Source organism: Sturnira hondurensis, unplaced genomic scaffold, assembly GCF_014824575.4.
Source record: "Sturnira hondurensis isolate 20B ecotype Veracruz unplaced genomic scaffold, ASM1482457v3 Scaffold0013931, whole genome shotgun sequence".
Taxonomy (NCBI): domain Eukaryota; kingdom Metazoa; phylum Chordata; class Mammalia; order Chiroptera; family Phyllostomidae; genus Sturnira; species Sturnira hondurensis.
The window spans coordinates 3,239,425-3,254,891 of NW_028086562.1; the positions used below are offsets into that span (position 1 = coordinate 3,239,425).

At 67.6% G+C, this 15,467-nt stretch overlaps 1 protein-coding gene across 4 annotated transcripts in view; it reads left to right on the plus strand.

The window, feature by feature from the left end:
- Nucleotides 1-420: 420 nt before the first annotated feature.
- The window catches only part of MEGF6 (multiple EGF like domains 6), a 75,030-nt gene continuing 59,983 nt past the window's right edge, over nt 421-15,467 (plus strand). For 3 of the 4 annotated variants that reach the window (XM_037062115.1, XM_037062117.1, XM_037062118.1), the window contains exons 1-3: nt 422-775; nt 5,694-5,828; nt 10,203-10,312. In XM_037062115.1, the coding sequence (XP_036918010.1) occupies nt 654-775; nt 5,694-5,828; nt 10,203-10,312 (367 nt within the window). In that variant the 5' untranslated portion in view covers nt 422-653. Of the gene's footprint in view, nt 776-5,693; nt 5,829-10,202; nt 10,313-15,467 lie in introns of all 4 variants that reach the window. The other variant, XM_037062116.1, reaches the window with a different exon arrangement.

Below are 15,467 nucleotides of genomic sequence, written 5' to 3' on the forward strand. Positions count from 1 at the left end.
CCGGTTCCTCCTGGGACTTAAGAGGGAAGGAGGCCTGAGGGCCGCCCCGAGGACGGGATCTGGGGTCTGGGGTCCGCAAAGAGCAGCCGTTGCCCAGGGTGAGGGGCGTGCCCTCGTGTGGTTCTCTCCGCCGGAGTTGGTCCCTCAGATCTTACGGGACAGAGGAATTTCAGCCGGAGAAGAGCTGGAAGCCTGAAGGGGTTGCGCGGGCCTGGCCGGGGTAGGGGGCTGGAGCGAGGACCGGAGCGGGGCTGTGGGCGGGGCTGGGAGCCGGGGAGGGGCGGGAACAGGGCAGACAGGGGCGTGTTGGGGGCGTGCCCGAGGGCGGGGTCGGGTCTGGGGTCCAGCCGTGGGGCGGGGCGAAGGCGGGCAGGCCAGTGGCGCGCGGGGCTGGGCGCGCTCAGGGCTCACGGCGCCTGGGCGGACCCCGGCGCGCAGGTCTCCGCTGCCTCTTGGGAGCGGGCGGGAAGCCGGACCTTCCGCACCTGCAGCGACCTCGTCCTCGCTGGCTCCGGTGCGGTCACCCGTGGCTGCGCTCCTTGTTCCCCCGCGCCTGGCCATGGCGCACGTGGAGGCGGCGGCTCCGAGGGCTCGCCCGCGCTGCCTGTGAGCTGGCCGCTGAAGGAAGGACCCGGCGCGGTGCCGCGGGCGCGATGCCTATCCTTGTGGAGGCGACGGCGACGGCGACGGGACGCGCGATGGCCCTGGTCCTGGTGCTGCTGCTCCCCGCCGTGCCAGCGGGCGCCGTTGCCCCGCTCCGCCTGCAGCCCGGCATGTGAGTAGCGGGAGCGGGAGGGCTCGGCCAGACGTCCGGAGACCGGGCCCCCTGGGAGGCTTTGTCCCCGGGGCTCGAGAACAGTGGGCTCTTTGCCGTAACTGGCGGGGAGGAGGCTGAGACAAGGCTCCAGGGCTGGGGCGGGGGCCCTTCCACGGCCTCTCCCCTTCCCCTTCCTCGTCTCCCTTCCCTCTGTAAGCGGGGGTTGCAGGCGAAGGCGGATGCTGCGCTCTGGACCCGAGGTGAGGGAATCTGGGTCCTCGCCAGGCAGGGTCCGCCCAGGGAGCCCGGCTTGGAGAAGGCAGAAAGGAAGCGGCCGGTTTCCACTTCCTTCCAAAGCCTGTCTCCCGGGGCCTGGGGGCCCGTGCAGGGGCGGGCTGTGCCCAGACGGGGGGCCGCGCAGAGTTGGTTTATGTGTTAAACACGTGCGCTCTGGGGCTGAGAGACGGGAGGAGGAATTCAGCACCAGGACGAGCAGGAAGACGGGGTCACGGATCCCGCTGAGATGGACTTAATTCTGAAAGATGACTCGCTGCCGGCCGCTCGGCGGTCTCTCTGAAACAGCAAATCGATCCTTCTGTTGGCCTCAGAGGGAAACCGGTGCCCGAGTGAGCGGATCCTGAGGAGGGGGAGGGGAGCCTGCCGCCGCCCCCACTCCTGTGCTGGCGGCAGGGTGCCGGGCCCGCCAAGCCTGGGAAGGCTGCCGAGGGGCTGCACAGGGGTGGGCCAACGGCCCAGGCCTGGGTGAGGCCCTCCTGTCCAGCTCCTCCCCGGGCAGCACAGTCTTCCAGGTGGAGCAGCGGGCAGGGCACATCCGCACCCCGGACTCCGCCCTGGGTCCCGCTTTGCCCCGAGAAGGAAGATTCCTTGTGGCCTTCTCGGAGGGAGCACAGCCCCTGAGTTGGGGCCTTTGCGTCTGCAAATGTGAGCAGCCCAAGCCCCAACACCGCACGGGACTTCTGTCCACCGTCCTCTTTCCTGCCACCCCAGTGATGGGAGTGTCCCCGGGACGCTGCAGCCTCGGAGGGGATTACCATGGTGGCAGGGTATGCTTGCCTGCCTGCTACTGGGAACTCCAGGGTGCTGGTCAGGGTGGGCAGGCTCCGAGGGCTCTGCCCACTCTCTGGAGACCTCGAGTCGCCCTTCCCGGGCCCCCTTCCCTGAGGTGAGGTCACCTGCTCACCTCGGGCCGGGAAGCCCCCGGCAGCTGGGAAAGCCTGTCCAGCGGGGGGATAATAAACTGTAGGAGACCTCAGGCACCTCCTGCTTCGAGCTTCTCCCAAGTCCTCCTCACCCTGTCCCTCTGGGCTGCAGGCCCTGGTTTCCTCCCCCAAGGCAGGCTGGGCTGCCCCCGCACCTTGCTCTGGGCACGGCCACTCCAGACTCCGTTCTCGGGTCGCCCCTCGCCTGTTGAGTTGAGTTCGCTGGTGCCTGCCTTCCGAGGTCCTTCTGCCTCCTGAGCGCCTGGCCTGTCCGACCTGCCATGGGTCGCGGTGGGCAGGGCGGGCAGCTGAACGAGGACAGTGTCCCCCTGCCTCACCCCAGAGAGGTTTCCATGCAGATGGCTTGTTCTGCTGAGCAGAAGCTTGGTAGGAGCAGAGAGGCGCCGGGCGGGCTGCAAGGGTCCCAGAAAGTGCTTTGCCCTCAGAGGCCTTGCCCTTCCTGCCACCTCGACCTGCACCGGCAGCCCCCCATCTGGCCACTTTCCTGACCCTCTGTGGTGGTCTTTTGGGGGGGGCAAAGTGAGGAGGGTGCTGTGGGGGGGTCCCACTGACTACAAGCGCCAGGTGCCCCGGGGCCCTTGGGGACCTGTGGGAGCCGTGCGGCTGGTACTTTGGCTCCTTCTGACCAGGCAGTGGGAGCAGGGTCTGGGGACAGGGAGACGATGTCCCCACATCCTGGAGCTCTGGCTGACCGTGGTCTGAGGCTGCAGGTTTCAGACATCTGCTTCCCCAGGGGCTGCAGTCCCCTCCGACAGCTGTGCTGGGAAAACAGCCAGTCAGCTGGTGACATTGACACTGCCCGTCCAGGGAGGCACGGGCCCTCCAAGCTCAAGTCCAGTCTCATGAGCAGCTCTTGCTGTGCCCCTCAGGTCCTGGTGGCCCGGGGGCTGGAACGAGGCTTCCCTGCACCGGCTGCGCCCAGGCTGGGGAGGCAGGCTCTGGGGCCAGCTGTGAGGGTCAGAACGGGGCCTGGAGACGGTTGGAGACCCTTCTCGGCCACCCAACTGTCCTCCTGGTGAGGGGAGTGCAGCCAGGAGACCTGGCTGCGGGGTACCTTCAGCCTGGGGTCTAGGGGCCTGGAACCACGCACCCCAGAGGGACAAATCTGGTGCCCTCTGGCTCTGGGCAGAGATCGCCAGCCTCCGGGAGCCCCGTTCTGCCTGGAGGGTCCCCCTCCCATGGAGCTGGGATCACTTTGGGGCTGGAGACTGCCTTCCCTGCGCTTTCCTCCTGCCCGACCCTAGGAGTCTGGCAGGTACCCCTTAGGCCTTCCATGTGCTTGGGGTGAGGGCCCAGTCTCTGTCCCCTCCTCCGCCCTCGCCACACCTCTCCCTCCAACTGCCCCCAGGGGGAAGCCGCTGACTTGTGCTCCCGAGGGGCCAGAGGCTTCTTGGAGGGAAAAGCAACCCAGGGCTCCTCCCTGCAGTGGGGTCAGGAGCCACCCAGTTTGGAGGCTCCCCACTTTTAGGGATATGCAGGGGGTGGCCCCTGCATGTGGGGGCAGCTGGGGGCCCGCAGGCCTGGAGAGGCGTGCTGGGGACCAGAGTCAGGCAGGTGCCTACGGGGGGGTAGGGACACATGGCCAGAGGGGCTGCTGGGACCCTCTGCGTGGCCATCTGGAGATGAGCAGCTGCCCAGGTGGCTGAGGTTTGCGGGGGCGGGGGTGGAAGGAAGGGGGCTTTTGGGTGGCAGCACCCAGCCCTGGGACTCCTGCCCACCCCTGAGGGGCACTTCTCCTCCTGCTGCCTGGTGGCAGCACCAGGCTCTTGCACCCCGGAAACTGTGCTTGGCGGTGTCACTTCCCCAAGACCCTGATATTGGCATCCTGTATGCTGAGCTGGAGTCAGCGTGAGGTCACGGTAGTAATGTCCCAGGGGCAGTGTGACCCTGGGACCCAGGCACGCAGGGGCTGTCCCTGAGCCGGGCCTATGCCGAGCTCCAGACGTGGCGGCCGCTGGAGGCCCTCAGCCACCGCCACGCCCCCTGCAGCAGCTCCTCAGGGGTCAGCGGCGCTGGGCTGCAAGCGGCCCCAGGCCTGGGCTGTCAGTGCCAAAGCCGGTGCTCGTAACTGCCCTCCTCCGAGTCACCTCTGTCCTCGGATGATGAGAGAACGGTGCACGGTGGCCACCCACAGCCCTGGGCCATTTCAGGGTTGGGGCTGGGCCTGTAGCCCCGAGGCTCAGAGGCCATGGGTCTGAGTCCCCTGCTGCTGTCGCCCCCCCCCCCCCCCCCCCCGTTTCCTACGGAGGCTGGGAGTTGGCGCCTGTTGCTCGCACAGGCGTGGGCTGGAGATCTTGGAGCAAAGATGACGGAACACCTGTAAGGGCTCATCTGGGCTGACATCAGCGTGCAGACTGCATCGAGGGGCCTGGGCCCGTCCTCTGTCATGGGCCCCCAGCACTGATGGTGACGGCAGCTGCCACCCACAGTGCTGCCTGGACTCCCTGCTCGCTGCCCTTTGCTGCTGTCTGCGAGGCCAATGCGGAGCCCTCTCCCTCCTGGAGGGCCAGGGCCCAGGGAGGGTCAGTGGGGCCACTGGGAAGGCGACTCCCCCTGGGGTGATGGGCACAGAGAGCGCTGCTGCTGGAAGCCGCTGCCCGAGCTACTGGGCCTCGGGTGAGGGTCACGGTCCTGCCCAGCTGCCTGGCGGGAAGGGATGGGGGACAGACAAATACCCCGGCGTCTTTCTCCCTCCACACTCCCCCCTCCCCCTCCAGTATCCTGCGGGTCTTCCCACTGGCCAAGCCCACCTGGAGCCAGAGGGCAAGTATGAGTGTGTGTGCGTATGCGCTCTCGCGTGTGCATGTGTGTGCTTGCTTGTGAGTGCACGTATGTGGACACCTGCATTTGCATATGTTTGCGTGTGTGCGTGCGCACAAGTGCAGCTGGCCTTGATCCGGGGTGGCTGGACAGAGCAGTCCAGAGCCTCGAGTGCGGATCCCGGGAGCGCCAGGCAGCCAGCAGACCAGCTGCAGGGCGGGAGGGTGGTCACGAGGCCAGATGGCTGTAGGTGAAGGCAGCCCGGAGCCGTGCCACGTCATCTGGCAGCTCCGGGGACTCAGGTGGGAGTGGGGGAGGGGCCCTCGGCCTGCCAGCCAGCCCTCAGCTCCCCCAGCAGGCCCCTCTGGGTGGGCCAGAGCCTGGCTGGGCGCCGGAGGAGGTGTCTTCCTTGGAGGCCCCGTGGAATCCGCTGGCTCTGAAAACTTCTCGAGGCAGTGAGGCCCCGGCTTCCCTCCGCGCGCTGTGCCTGAACTGGAGCGCCCTGCATGGCCTGTGCTGCCCTTCGGAGCAGGCAGGGCGCTCTGTCCCCATCACCTCCACCTCCTTCCTCAGTGGGCACGTCACCCAAACACTCACGGGTGCTGGAGCCACGGACTGCATGGGACGGTGGTGGCCGGGAGAGGCAGCACCCCTGCCCCCCACGCTGTCCCCCAGCCCCCAACTGCGCCACACGCCCTGGGTGTCCTCTCTCACCCACGCCTTGCTGGCTTTGTTGGTCCTGCTCAGCCTCACACCCCAGTGTGACCAGCTCTGGGGACGTCTTGGAGGCCAGGGGGGCTGGGGTGGAGGGACCTAGGGTCCAAGTCAGGCGGACTCAAGTCAGCCCTGTCCCTGCTCCTGCTGACGCCGTGGACACCGGGGTAGGCCGGTGGCTGTGAGCGGTGAGTGCGCTGACCGGCTGTCCTCTGCCCTAGGCCCCACGTGTGTGCGGAGCAGGAGCTGACCCTGGTGGGCCATCGCCAGCCCTGTGTGCGGGCCTTCAGCCGGACTGTGCCTGTGTGGAAGCCGGGCTGTGGGCGGCAGGCGTGGTGCGTCAGCCACGAGCGGAGGTACGTGGGTCCAGTGTGGGAGCAGGGCGCCCGGGTTGGGGGCCGTCCCCATGTCAGGGCCGCCTGTACCCCCCAGCTGCAGCCCCTCGTCTGATGGAGGACCCGGCCTCTTACACCCCCTGGGGGGTAGTCCCCTGAGGCTAGGACAGGGCCATCCTGCTCAGCTGGCCCCTGGGGCCTTTGTGGGCAGCTGGGGAGGGGACCTGGCAGGGAGGTGGCCACCCTGTGGGGGAAAGATGGGGTCACCGAGTGGGACGACCCCTTGGGGGGTTGGGGACCCTGCGGAGGTGGGTGTCTGCTGGCCACACGAAGGGGGAAAGGGAGGGCTCCCGCCCTGTGAGCTCCCAGCCAGAGCCTGCTGCCGCCTGACCCCTGGGCCACGTGCCCAAGCCTGCGCGAGACCCTTTATTGCTCAAGATTTTATTTCAAAACAAGCGCAGGGATTGCCTTTGCATACCTCCCCTTTGCACTCTCGTCCCCGAATCTGCCTGATTGCGGAGCCGTGGTCAGGGGGTCTCCGCTCAGGCAACTCCCCGGCTTGGAAGCTGGCGGCTGCCCCGGCCAGGTCAGGGGAAGGTGGTGCCAAGTTCTCCGAGTGGGTGCGGCGTTGGCCTGTCAGCGAGGTCTTGGGGGAGCCACCTGCGCCAGCCTTCCGTGGGGGGCGTGGACCCGAGTGTTGAAAGTAGAGGCGAGGAGGAGTGGCTGGGCTCTGACCATGGTTCTCAGCAGGGGGACAACTGGCGGTCCCCCTCCCTGGGGACCCAGCAGTGGGCCGTGACAGGTCTGCTGGGACAGGGGAGCTGGGAGAGCAGACAGCCACTGCAGTCGCAGGTGGAGTCTGGGAGGCGGCCGGATACCCTCCTGCGCCGCCAGGTGGCCCGCCCACGAGGGGGGCGCCCCAGGAGCCCTCGGCCCTCCCGTGTCCCTGGGGTGTGCACCTGGCACACAGCGTGTCCTTCCAGCCCCACCGTCACATGTGGCAAATGTGCATGTATTCACAAGACAGGATGAGGTCCTATTAGCTGCACCCCCTGGCTCCCAGCAACCAGGGGTGTGAAGGGCGTGACTTGGAGCAGCGGGAGCCCAGGGCCCTGGGCCGGCTTCGTGCCGAGGGGCTACTGTGAGGCGGTGGGGGTGGCTGTCACACCCAGCTAGGCGGGCGGGAGCAGGTTTCCAAAGCCTGTGCAGGGTGTCTGGGCCTCGGAGGAGAGCCCTTGTCTGGGAGGCCCCGCTGCCCCGCGCGCGCTCGTGGGGCGCTCGCACAGGCGGGTGGCAGGTGGGCCAGCCGCACGGCGGCTCAGCATCTGCTGTGCCGGCAGCCGAGGGGGCCCTCGTTCCTTGTTGGGGTTTCCTGGGAAGGCTCCAGGGGCGAAGTGGGCTCCTCTCCTTGTACCTCTCGGCTCTAGGACACCGGGCTGTGCCCCTGCCACAAGGCAGGCCTACCTCGGTGGCTCTGGAGTGGAGCCAGGCCCCCCTCGGCTCCTCACAGGGTGGTCTCAGCCCAGCACCCACTGCGGGGTCATCTCGCACCTCCGTGCCCCCGCCATCAGGTGTCCTGTGGGCTCTCCTCGAAACGACGCTGAGTGTTTTGGGGGCCCAGCCTCGCCCCCCTTCCAGAGTGCTCCTGGGGTGTTAGCTGTCCCCTCCCACAACTCCTGCCCTGAGGTCACTGTCCCCACGGGAGAGGTTTCCCCAAATGCCTTGTCCAGATGGTCCTCGAGTGGCCCTGCCAGTTCCTCCCTCAGGACCCTGGGACACTCCGGCTTCTTGGGACGAGTCCCCAGCCCTCCCGTCGCCTCTTGGGCCTAGAAGAACGTCCAGTCCTCCTTCTCCACGTCACTCCTAGCGCATTATGGGTGTTTCCCCACAAACCCTACAGTCAGCCAACACAAGCCGCCCTGGGGTCTGCCTGCCTCCGTAGGGAGCACCCCGCTCGAAGGAAGGAAGGCAGAAAGGAGGGAGGAAGGGAAGGAAGGAAAAGGCTGCTTGGAGCTCAGAGCCTACGGTGTGCCCTGCCAGAAGGCGCCCCCCCACCCCAAGACCCAGCTGTGCCGAGGCCTGGGTTCCTGGGCGGCTGCAGGGGCCCAGGGCTGGGCACCGGCCTTGCAGCCCCATCTTCCTGTGACTGGCCCTGCTGTGAACCAGCTCCCGGTGGTGCTGCCACCACTTTGAAGTGTCTTTGTGAGCTGCGGGGGCTTGAGGGCTTGAAGGTCCACTCTCAGGGTGCCTGGGGGCTGCAGGCCTGCCCGCTGTCTCCGAGGGTCTCCGACTTTGCAGGGCACAGGCGGGTGGCAGGTGGGCCGGGTCGCCGGGGCTTCCAGCGACCGCGAGGAACCGCACGTAGCCCCGGAGAGGGACAGATATTTACGAGGACGGGCCCAAACACTCTTGCTGCCAAACGCGTCCCAGTGGCGGCGGCTTCTTTGCAGGCAGGCGGTTTCATGTCCTGCCAAGACAGTGTTTATGGAGCCCCCCGACCGCTGCGCGCAGTGCGTGCAGTGCCCCGCTTCCTGGAAGCAGCTGACTGTCGGTGGGGCCCAGGGCCCCAGGTGGCCGCCCCAGCACACCTGGGGGGCGTTTCGTTTCCTGGAGACGGACGCCAGTCCAGGCTCTCCGGCCACTCACAGCGGCCAAGGGTCCTTGACCCAGTGGTGCTGGATGGGCCTGGGTCCGAGTCCTACGGACTCGGAGAGGGGGCTGGGGTGGGGGTCACTGTGCCTGAGGGCCTCAGGGTGGCCTGGCCAGCCCCCTCCCCCTGGCAGCCAGCAGCCGCACGTCAGGGGTAGGGAGTTTCCTCCCAGAGGCCCTGACGGAGCAGCTGGGGATGGTGCCCATCGACCTTGGCCCTGGGCTGGTGGCTGCATCGCCCCAGCCTCTGCTGTGCCTCCGCTGTTCCTTTGTCTGGGCCCGGACTTCCCTCTTCTCACGAGGACCCCAGTTATTGAATTCAGGGCCACCCTAAGGCAGGGCGGCTTCATTTGACTTGAGGATGCCTGTGGAGACCCCCTCTGCAGACGAGGGCGCAGCCCAGGTACGGAGGTCCCAGGCGTCGGGGGGCCTTGCAGCCCGCACAGGCAGGAAGGGGCAAGGGTGTGGGGGGCAGAGTCCATGTTGCCCTCACCAGGGAGGGTGCCCGGTGTTCGGTTGGGGGAGGGGTGTGGAGGAGGTGGCCCCCTGGGAGGGTTGGGGTTAGGGGTAGGGTTATGGAACCCACTCTCTGGGTGGGCAGGGACGCTTCCCACACGCCTGCAGCCGCTGAGGAGGAGCTAGGTGGTGGGGGCACCCGGGGGCAGGGCACAGCTGCGTGGGGTGCTGTAGGGAATGTGCCGACCGGGCGCTCCCCGCCTCCCACACTGGCGCCAGGTCCGTGGCTGCAGGGTGAGCCCTGGGGCTTGGGGGAGGAGGCCCCTCGCTGGCTGTTCCACCAGGACCGCCCTGTGGACCCGCCCCCCACCCCGGGGGCTGTGGATGCCAGGAGGGACCGGGCGGGCGCAGGGCGGGGCTGGGCAGACCGCCCTGCAGAGGGTGGCCCTGAGCGCCTGGGCTCCCAGGGGCCTGGGTGCAGGTGGTCCAGGGCTGTGGATGTGGGGAAGGGGCAGAGGAGTTCTGTCCACCCTGCTGGGGGTACTGGGGGGCTGGCTCGGGTACCACCTTCCTCTGGCTGCTCCCTGAGCTGGGCCCCAGCTGCTGGGTAGACTCTGCTCTCAGCCTTTGTGGGAGCCACACCGTCCGGTCTATGTGGGAACCAGCCATGAACCGCCCAGACCTGCAGGCTGCACTCTTCGGGGAGCCCCTGGCCTACGCCCCGCTGCCCTCAGTGCCAAGTACTGAACGCGCTGGTGTCCTCCTGTCACTCGGGCTGCTTCCGCCTGGTTCCCGGCTCAGCAGTACTTAGCTTGGGAGGGGAAGGGACCCCCCCATGGACATTCCAGGGCTGGCTCGTGTCCAGTTCCTTGGCCCACTGGTGGGCCTGGGGCCTGTGCAGGCCCCACCCACAGCATAGCCTGCCCTGCACTGGGCACCTGGAGCTCACGGAGTCCATTCCGGAAGGTGGCCCTGCTGCTCAGCAGGGCACTTGGAGTCTGACGCCGACGGCCTTCCAGGTCTGTCTGGGTGACCACAGCCAGCACCCGTCCTGAGCCAGCCGAGACCCGGGCTGTGGGGGGACATCGAGGGGGCGGGGCACGGTGGTCCTAGGGCTGAGCACTGCAAGAGGCCTTTTGCTGGTTCCCGGGCGGCGTGCACCTGGACACCTCCAAGCCTCACGCTCAGCTTTGCGACGGGGACAGCAGAGGACCGACCTGAGGGCAGGGTGGTGAGCGCTGAAGCCATGGGTACGGTGCCGCCAGCGTTTCCCTTCCCCCTGTCTTCTAGAACCAGCTACTACACCAGCTACAGGCAGGTGTACGCCACGGAGGCCCGGACGGTGCTCAGGTGCTGCCCGGGGTGGAGCCAGCAGCCGGGCGCCCAAGGCTGCCTCTCCGGTGAGTGTCCCCACCCACCCGTGCCACCTGTGGACGCTGAGCCTCCTTCAGAGAGACCGTGTGTCTGGGGACCATCCCTCCCAGCTGCCACAGGCCCCACCCCCATGGCCTGCTCCTGGTGGGGCCTGTCACAGGAGCGACGTCCAGGGCCACAGGTTCCGCTGGCGTGTCACCGAAGGCTGTTAGGACAAAGTGACACAAGAGAAAAGGAACCAGGGTGTCCCCCATGCTGGTGCCGGCAGGGCCAGGAGGGAGAGCCACCCAGAGGGGTCTGGGATACCTCTGAGCCTGGCGTGGGTCAGGGTCATGGGGTGTGACCCCTCGCCCGCCTGCCCCCCCATACCCCCGCCCCTCCGTCTGACACCACTCTGTTCCCAGAAAGGCCGGCCTGGGCGCCGGGCCCCGGCCTCAGTGGGAGCAGGAGGGCCATCCGCCCTGCCTCCCCCACCATGTCCTGGGCCTCAGCCTGCCTGCCCTCTGCTGAAGGGACTGTTGCCACCCAGAGAGCATGTCCTGGGGGTGCGTCTGGTCCTGGCCGGCTGCCGGGAAGCCTCTGCTTGGTGCCAAATTGAGCTCATGGGAGTGGGGGGGCTGGGGAGACTGGCGGGGACTGTGGAGTCTGCGTCCCTCCCATGAGAGGCCGGCCGGAGTTCTCGTGTCCCCTGAAGCAACAGCGTGGCATCCCGTGACAGGAGGGGTGCCTGGGGTCTCGAGTCCCACACCTAGGGGCTACCCACGGTGGGCCATCAGACTGGGATGGGACACAGACTTCAGGGGCCCCATCACAGCGTGACCTCGGGGCCCCTGGGTCCCTCCTCACACAGAAAACACGGGGCCTGAAGGAGACCTTACGTGAACCGCAGGGGAGAAGGGGAAGGACAGGACAGGACGTGGTGATGTTTTCTCAGGAGAGGAAATGAACAATTCTCTCCCGGAAGGGAGTGGAGGATGGAGGAGAAGGAAGTCGCTCTGGCCGCGGGCTAGAGGGACCGTGGGGGCTGGGGGCAGGGTGGATGCTGGCCCGCTGCCCCAGCTGGGGCGCCGCCCCCCCAACAGCTGCCCTTCTCTCTGAGGCCTGATCGCAGGGCTGGTGTGTGCAGCTCTTGGCTCTTGGGGGGGGGGGCGGCTGGCGTCTGGGAGAACAAAGGGGCCTCTTGAGTGGGTGCAGACATCAAAGCCAGGTTCCCATTTCCGCCCCATGGGGGCAGGGGGTCCCCAGGCCTGCTGAGGGGGGCCGCACGGCTCCAGCAGTCCTGACATGATAGTGGGGGGCAGGGAAGGCAGCGGGGTCTGGTCTGTGTCCCCGTCCCCAGGATCAGTGTGAGGAGGCTTGGTCTCTCCACCCAGGAGGGGACATGGGTGCAGGGCGTGTGGCTGGGCTCCTGGGCTGGGGGGTGGGGAGCCAGCTGCAGGTCCAGGCCCGTCCAGCAACAGTCCCAGGACCATGTATGCTCTGCACCCCCAGGCTGGGGTCCTGAGGCCCTTGGTTCCTCCTGGCTCTGGGAGTGACCATCCTGGTCTGGGCAGGAGGAGTCCAGGCCGGGTGGTCGGGGGCCAGTCTCCCCTGCCTGCTCCGTCTGAGCTGGGCTCTGCCCACACTGCGGCTCTCTCGGCCCCGTGAGGGATGACGCTGCCCCATCCTGGCCGGCGGCCAGTGTGGGGACGCGGCCAGTGGGGTTGGAGCCCACCGAGCGTCCCTCAGCTCAGAGTGGGTCTTGGCCGCCACCCTCCCCAGGCAGGGGGCTCTCAGGCCCTGGGCCTGGCCTTGGGCATGTGGGTCGTCACATCTGCCAGGAAACATGGGACAGGATGACCACAGCCAGGGTCCCCACTGGGATGGGGTCCCCATGGGTCGGGGTCCCCACGGGACAGGGCCCCTTGGGGGTCTCCATGGGACGAGGTCACAACATGCATTCGGAACTTGAAGCTTTGGTTTTCTTGGTCATTTGTTTTTAAAATTCTGTTTTAGGGCAGGATTCCTTACTGATGTGTTTGGCTTTTATCTGTTTCAGGGGTCTGGGAAGAGCCCTGTAGTCTGGCCACTCGGGCGGCCACCAAGTCTGGGTTGCCGGCTGCAAGGGGTGGGTGTGGGGCCCCACAGGGGCCGCTGGGCGGGAGCCTGGGATCTCGCCCAGGGTGGGGGTGCCACACGGGGTCATCAACTGGGGTCACAGCAGCAGGGTGGCTGACACCGTCGGGACCGTGCGTCTGGAGGGCGGAGGGGCTCCTCCGTTCATGCTCCACTCTGAGCCTCGGAGGGCGGCTGAGGTCGCAGGACCAGCGAAGGCTGAGTAACCATCTCACTGGGCGTCCTCACTTCGTCCGTAAGGGGAGATCGAGCCACGAGAGGTTTCCAAGAAAACCCCACACCCGTGGGAAGCTCACAAGGTCCCCCCGTGTGGACGGGTGCGTCCTGCTCATCACCATGTCCACAGTGACTGCCCAGCAGGCTCCATGCGGCAGCGACTGCGTGAGAACAGGCCTCGTGCACGCAGGCCCGCTCGGGGAACCGAGGGACAGAGTAGTAGTGATGGACAGACGGACGGAGGTCGTGAGACGGCCCCAGGGGCGGGTTCCGAGAATAAAGGGCGCTCACTTCTTCCAGGTTCCCTGGAGGGGGCTCCAGGCTTGTTGGGAAGACGTCCAATGAGGTGGCCCGCGTGACAGCTCAGCCCGGTGACCCGGCCGCTCTCTGTGGCCAAGGGACGCTGAGAGGTGGTCAGGCTGGGGCAGGGAAGGGGCGGCCCCCATCCACTAGCCACTGGGAAACTTCATTTGGATGTGACCGGGAGACGAGGAGCGTGTGACACGATGCCGGGGCCTGTGGTGTGGGCGTCGCAACGAGCAGAAGGCCTGTACCATGGAGAGAGCGGCAGGAAGCTCCTGATGGTGTCGGGATTCCTCCGAGAGCCCCTTAGCCGCACGGTGACCTGGAGGTGACCGAGAGAAAGTGTCGGCTGGACAGGGCGGGGGTGCCCCGTGCCCGGGGCTTCTCCGGGTCTGCATGGCCCCTTGTGCCCTGGGGGGCAGCTGGGCTCTGACCCGTGGCTGCTGGGGTTCAAGTTCTTCTTCCCGGCGGAACTGACTTCCACGCCTACCCCAGCTGGGGGACACCTGTTGCCTGGACCCTCACGCTGATTCAGCCGTAGCCGCCCTGGGTCCTGGCTGCCCTTCATCGAAGGACCCGGTTCCTGGCCTGGAGCAGCTCGGGCCCCCGGATCCCCGCACGCCGACCCCGAGACGGACGCAGCCAGGAAGACATATCTGCACCCTCGGTTCCCCTGGGCTCTGTCCCTCTGGAGGCCTGCAGGGGGGCGGGGCGGGGCCTGAGGAGCCAGCCCTGGGAAAGGGGGGCTCTGCCTACCGCACAGCTGGGAGGTTCCGTCCGCAGGGCTTGTCGGAGCCGGAGGGTCAGGGCAGCCTTGTGCACCCGGGATTCAGAGACAGGCTGCGCAGTGGTTTCCAAACTAACTCTTTCTTCCAAAGGAAAGGGAGACAAAGTAACAATGAAGTGAAAACAATAACGCAGTGTCCCCAGCTGAGAAGTCCTGGCCCAGGTGATACATTGCACAGACGGCGTGAGGGCCTGCAGTCGGGGGCGCGCTGTGGTCGGTCCAGGAGGGAGTGCGGATGGGGAGGGTAAATTCCCTGCCCGTAGGCGTCAGCACAAAACGCCGCACAGGAAAATGAGGCAGGGAGCAGGGAAGGGGTCGAGGGACCGGCAGGTGGTGCTGGCTCCAATGGGGCTGGGGACGGCCTCCCTCTCTGTCCAGGGCACAGGTGGCCGGTGTGACAGGAGCTGGGTGGGGGCCTTGCAGTTGCCTGGGGAAGGATCCCCACCGCAGAGGGGTTGGAAGGTGCGAGGCCGTGGTAGCCCATGAGGGCCTGCGCTGTAGCTCCTGCCCACCGGAGCCGTGGACCAGATGCAGCCCTGGCTCTGTGCCTGCGACCTCGGCCCCTGCAGGCGGGGCTGTGGGTGAGCCCCCAGCTCGGTGCCCCTGCACCCAGCTGTGGTCCTGCAGGCAGGCGGCCCCGGCAGGTGTCCCTCCCGGGGGTCAGGGCCCGGTGTGGGGGGAGGAGCGGCAAGGAGGCCGCCCCCTGCTCTCCCACCCCTGGGGCTCACTTTTCCTTTTCCGTTCTGGCCGCAGTCAGCCCCGAGCCCAGCGTGGGAACTGGCAGGGCTGGCTCACACCCGTGTGCGCTCACACTCTCGACAGCAGGCTCGCTGCCCTAGAGACTGGCCCGGCACCCCTCCCCCGCGGCCCACGGGTCCCAGCACAGGAGTGCCCCACGCTTGGGGGGCTCGGCTCAGCATGCCCTCGGTGGGGCTGGGCGGGGGTGGTGGCTCACAGCCTGCCCAGCACGCCCGCCCCAGGACCTACGCCTGTCCGCGTGTGCGCCTGCGGGCAGCCCTGGGACTGACTCTGCGGCCTTAGCAGAGGGCGGGAGGTTCAGTCACAGATTCCACCAGGTGTGTGGTGACAAGATCCCAGTCTGGAGCGATCCAGGGCCAGCCCTTCTGGAAGGTTCCGGGCGCATGGCCCCAGCCCTGCAGACCAGCTGCGGGGAGGTGGGTGGGGGGAGCTGGGGGGGGCAGCAGGCAGGGACACGCTGCCCTGCTCAGGTCTGCTCTCCGGGGCTCAGTGTCTGGGGCTGGAGGCCGGGGCTGGGAGGGGCCGTGGGTTTTGTCACTGGGGTCTGTGTCCTCTTGACCCCCACCTCCCCCATCGATAGGACAGGCTCCCAGACGCAGGGTGGCCGGCTGGAGTCCAGACTTGCAGTGACCCAGAGGCTTTGGGAGCTGAGCCTGGCTCCGGGCAGAGGGCGCCTGCCTGTCCCCCTGCCTGTCCCCCTGCCTGTCCTCAGAGACCCACCTGTGTGGTGGGCAGTGGTCCCGTACGGAGGCTGTGGAGCCAGCCTGGGGGGCTCCGTCCTTCCCTGAGAGCCTGGAGCGGGGCTTTCTCCCTGCAGTGAGGGTCTCGGGGGAGGGCCGGCATGGGGGCACATGATCTGGGCCCCCAGCCCGCGGCCAGCACGGAGTGAAAGGCCAGGTTTGGGTGGCAGAAACGGGGACAGAAGGACAAAGCCAAAGGGGCCTGCTCTGCCCTGGGCTCCCAGGGGAGTGGCTGCCCTCAGAGGGCCCTCGGCCTGGATG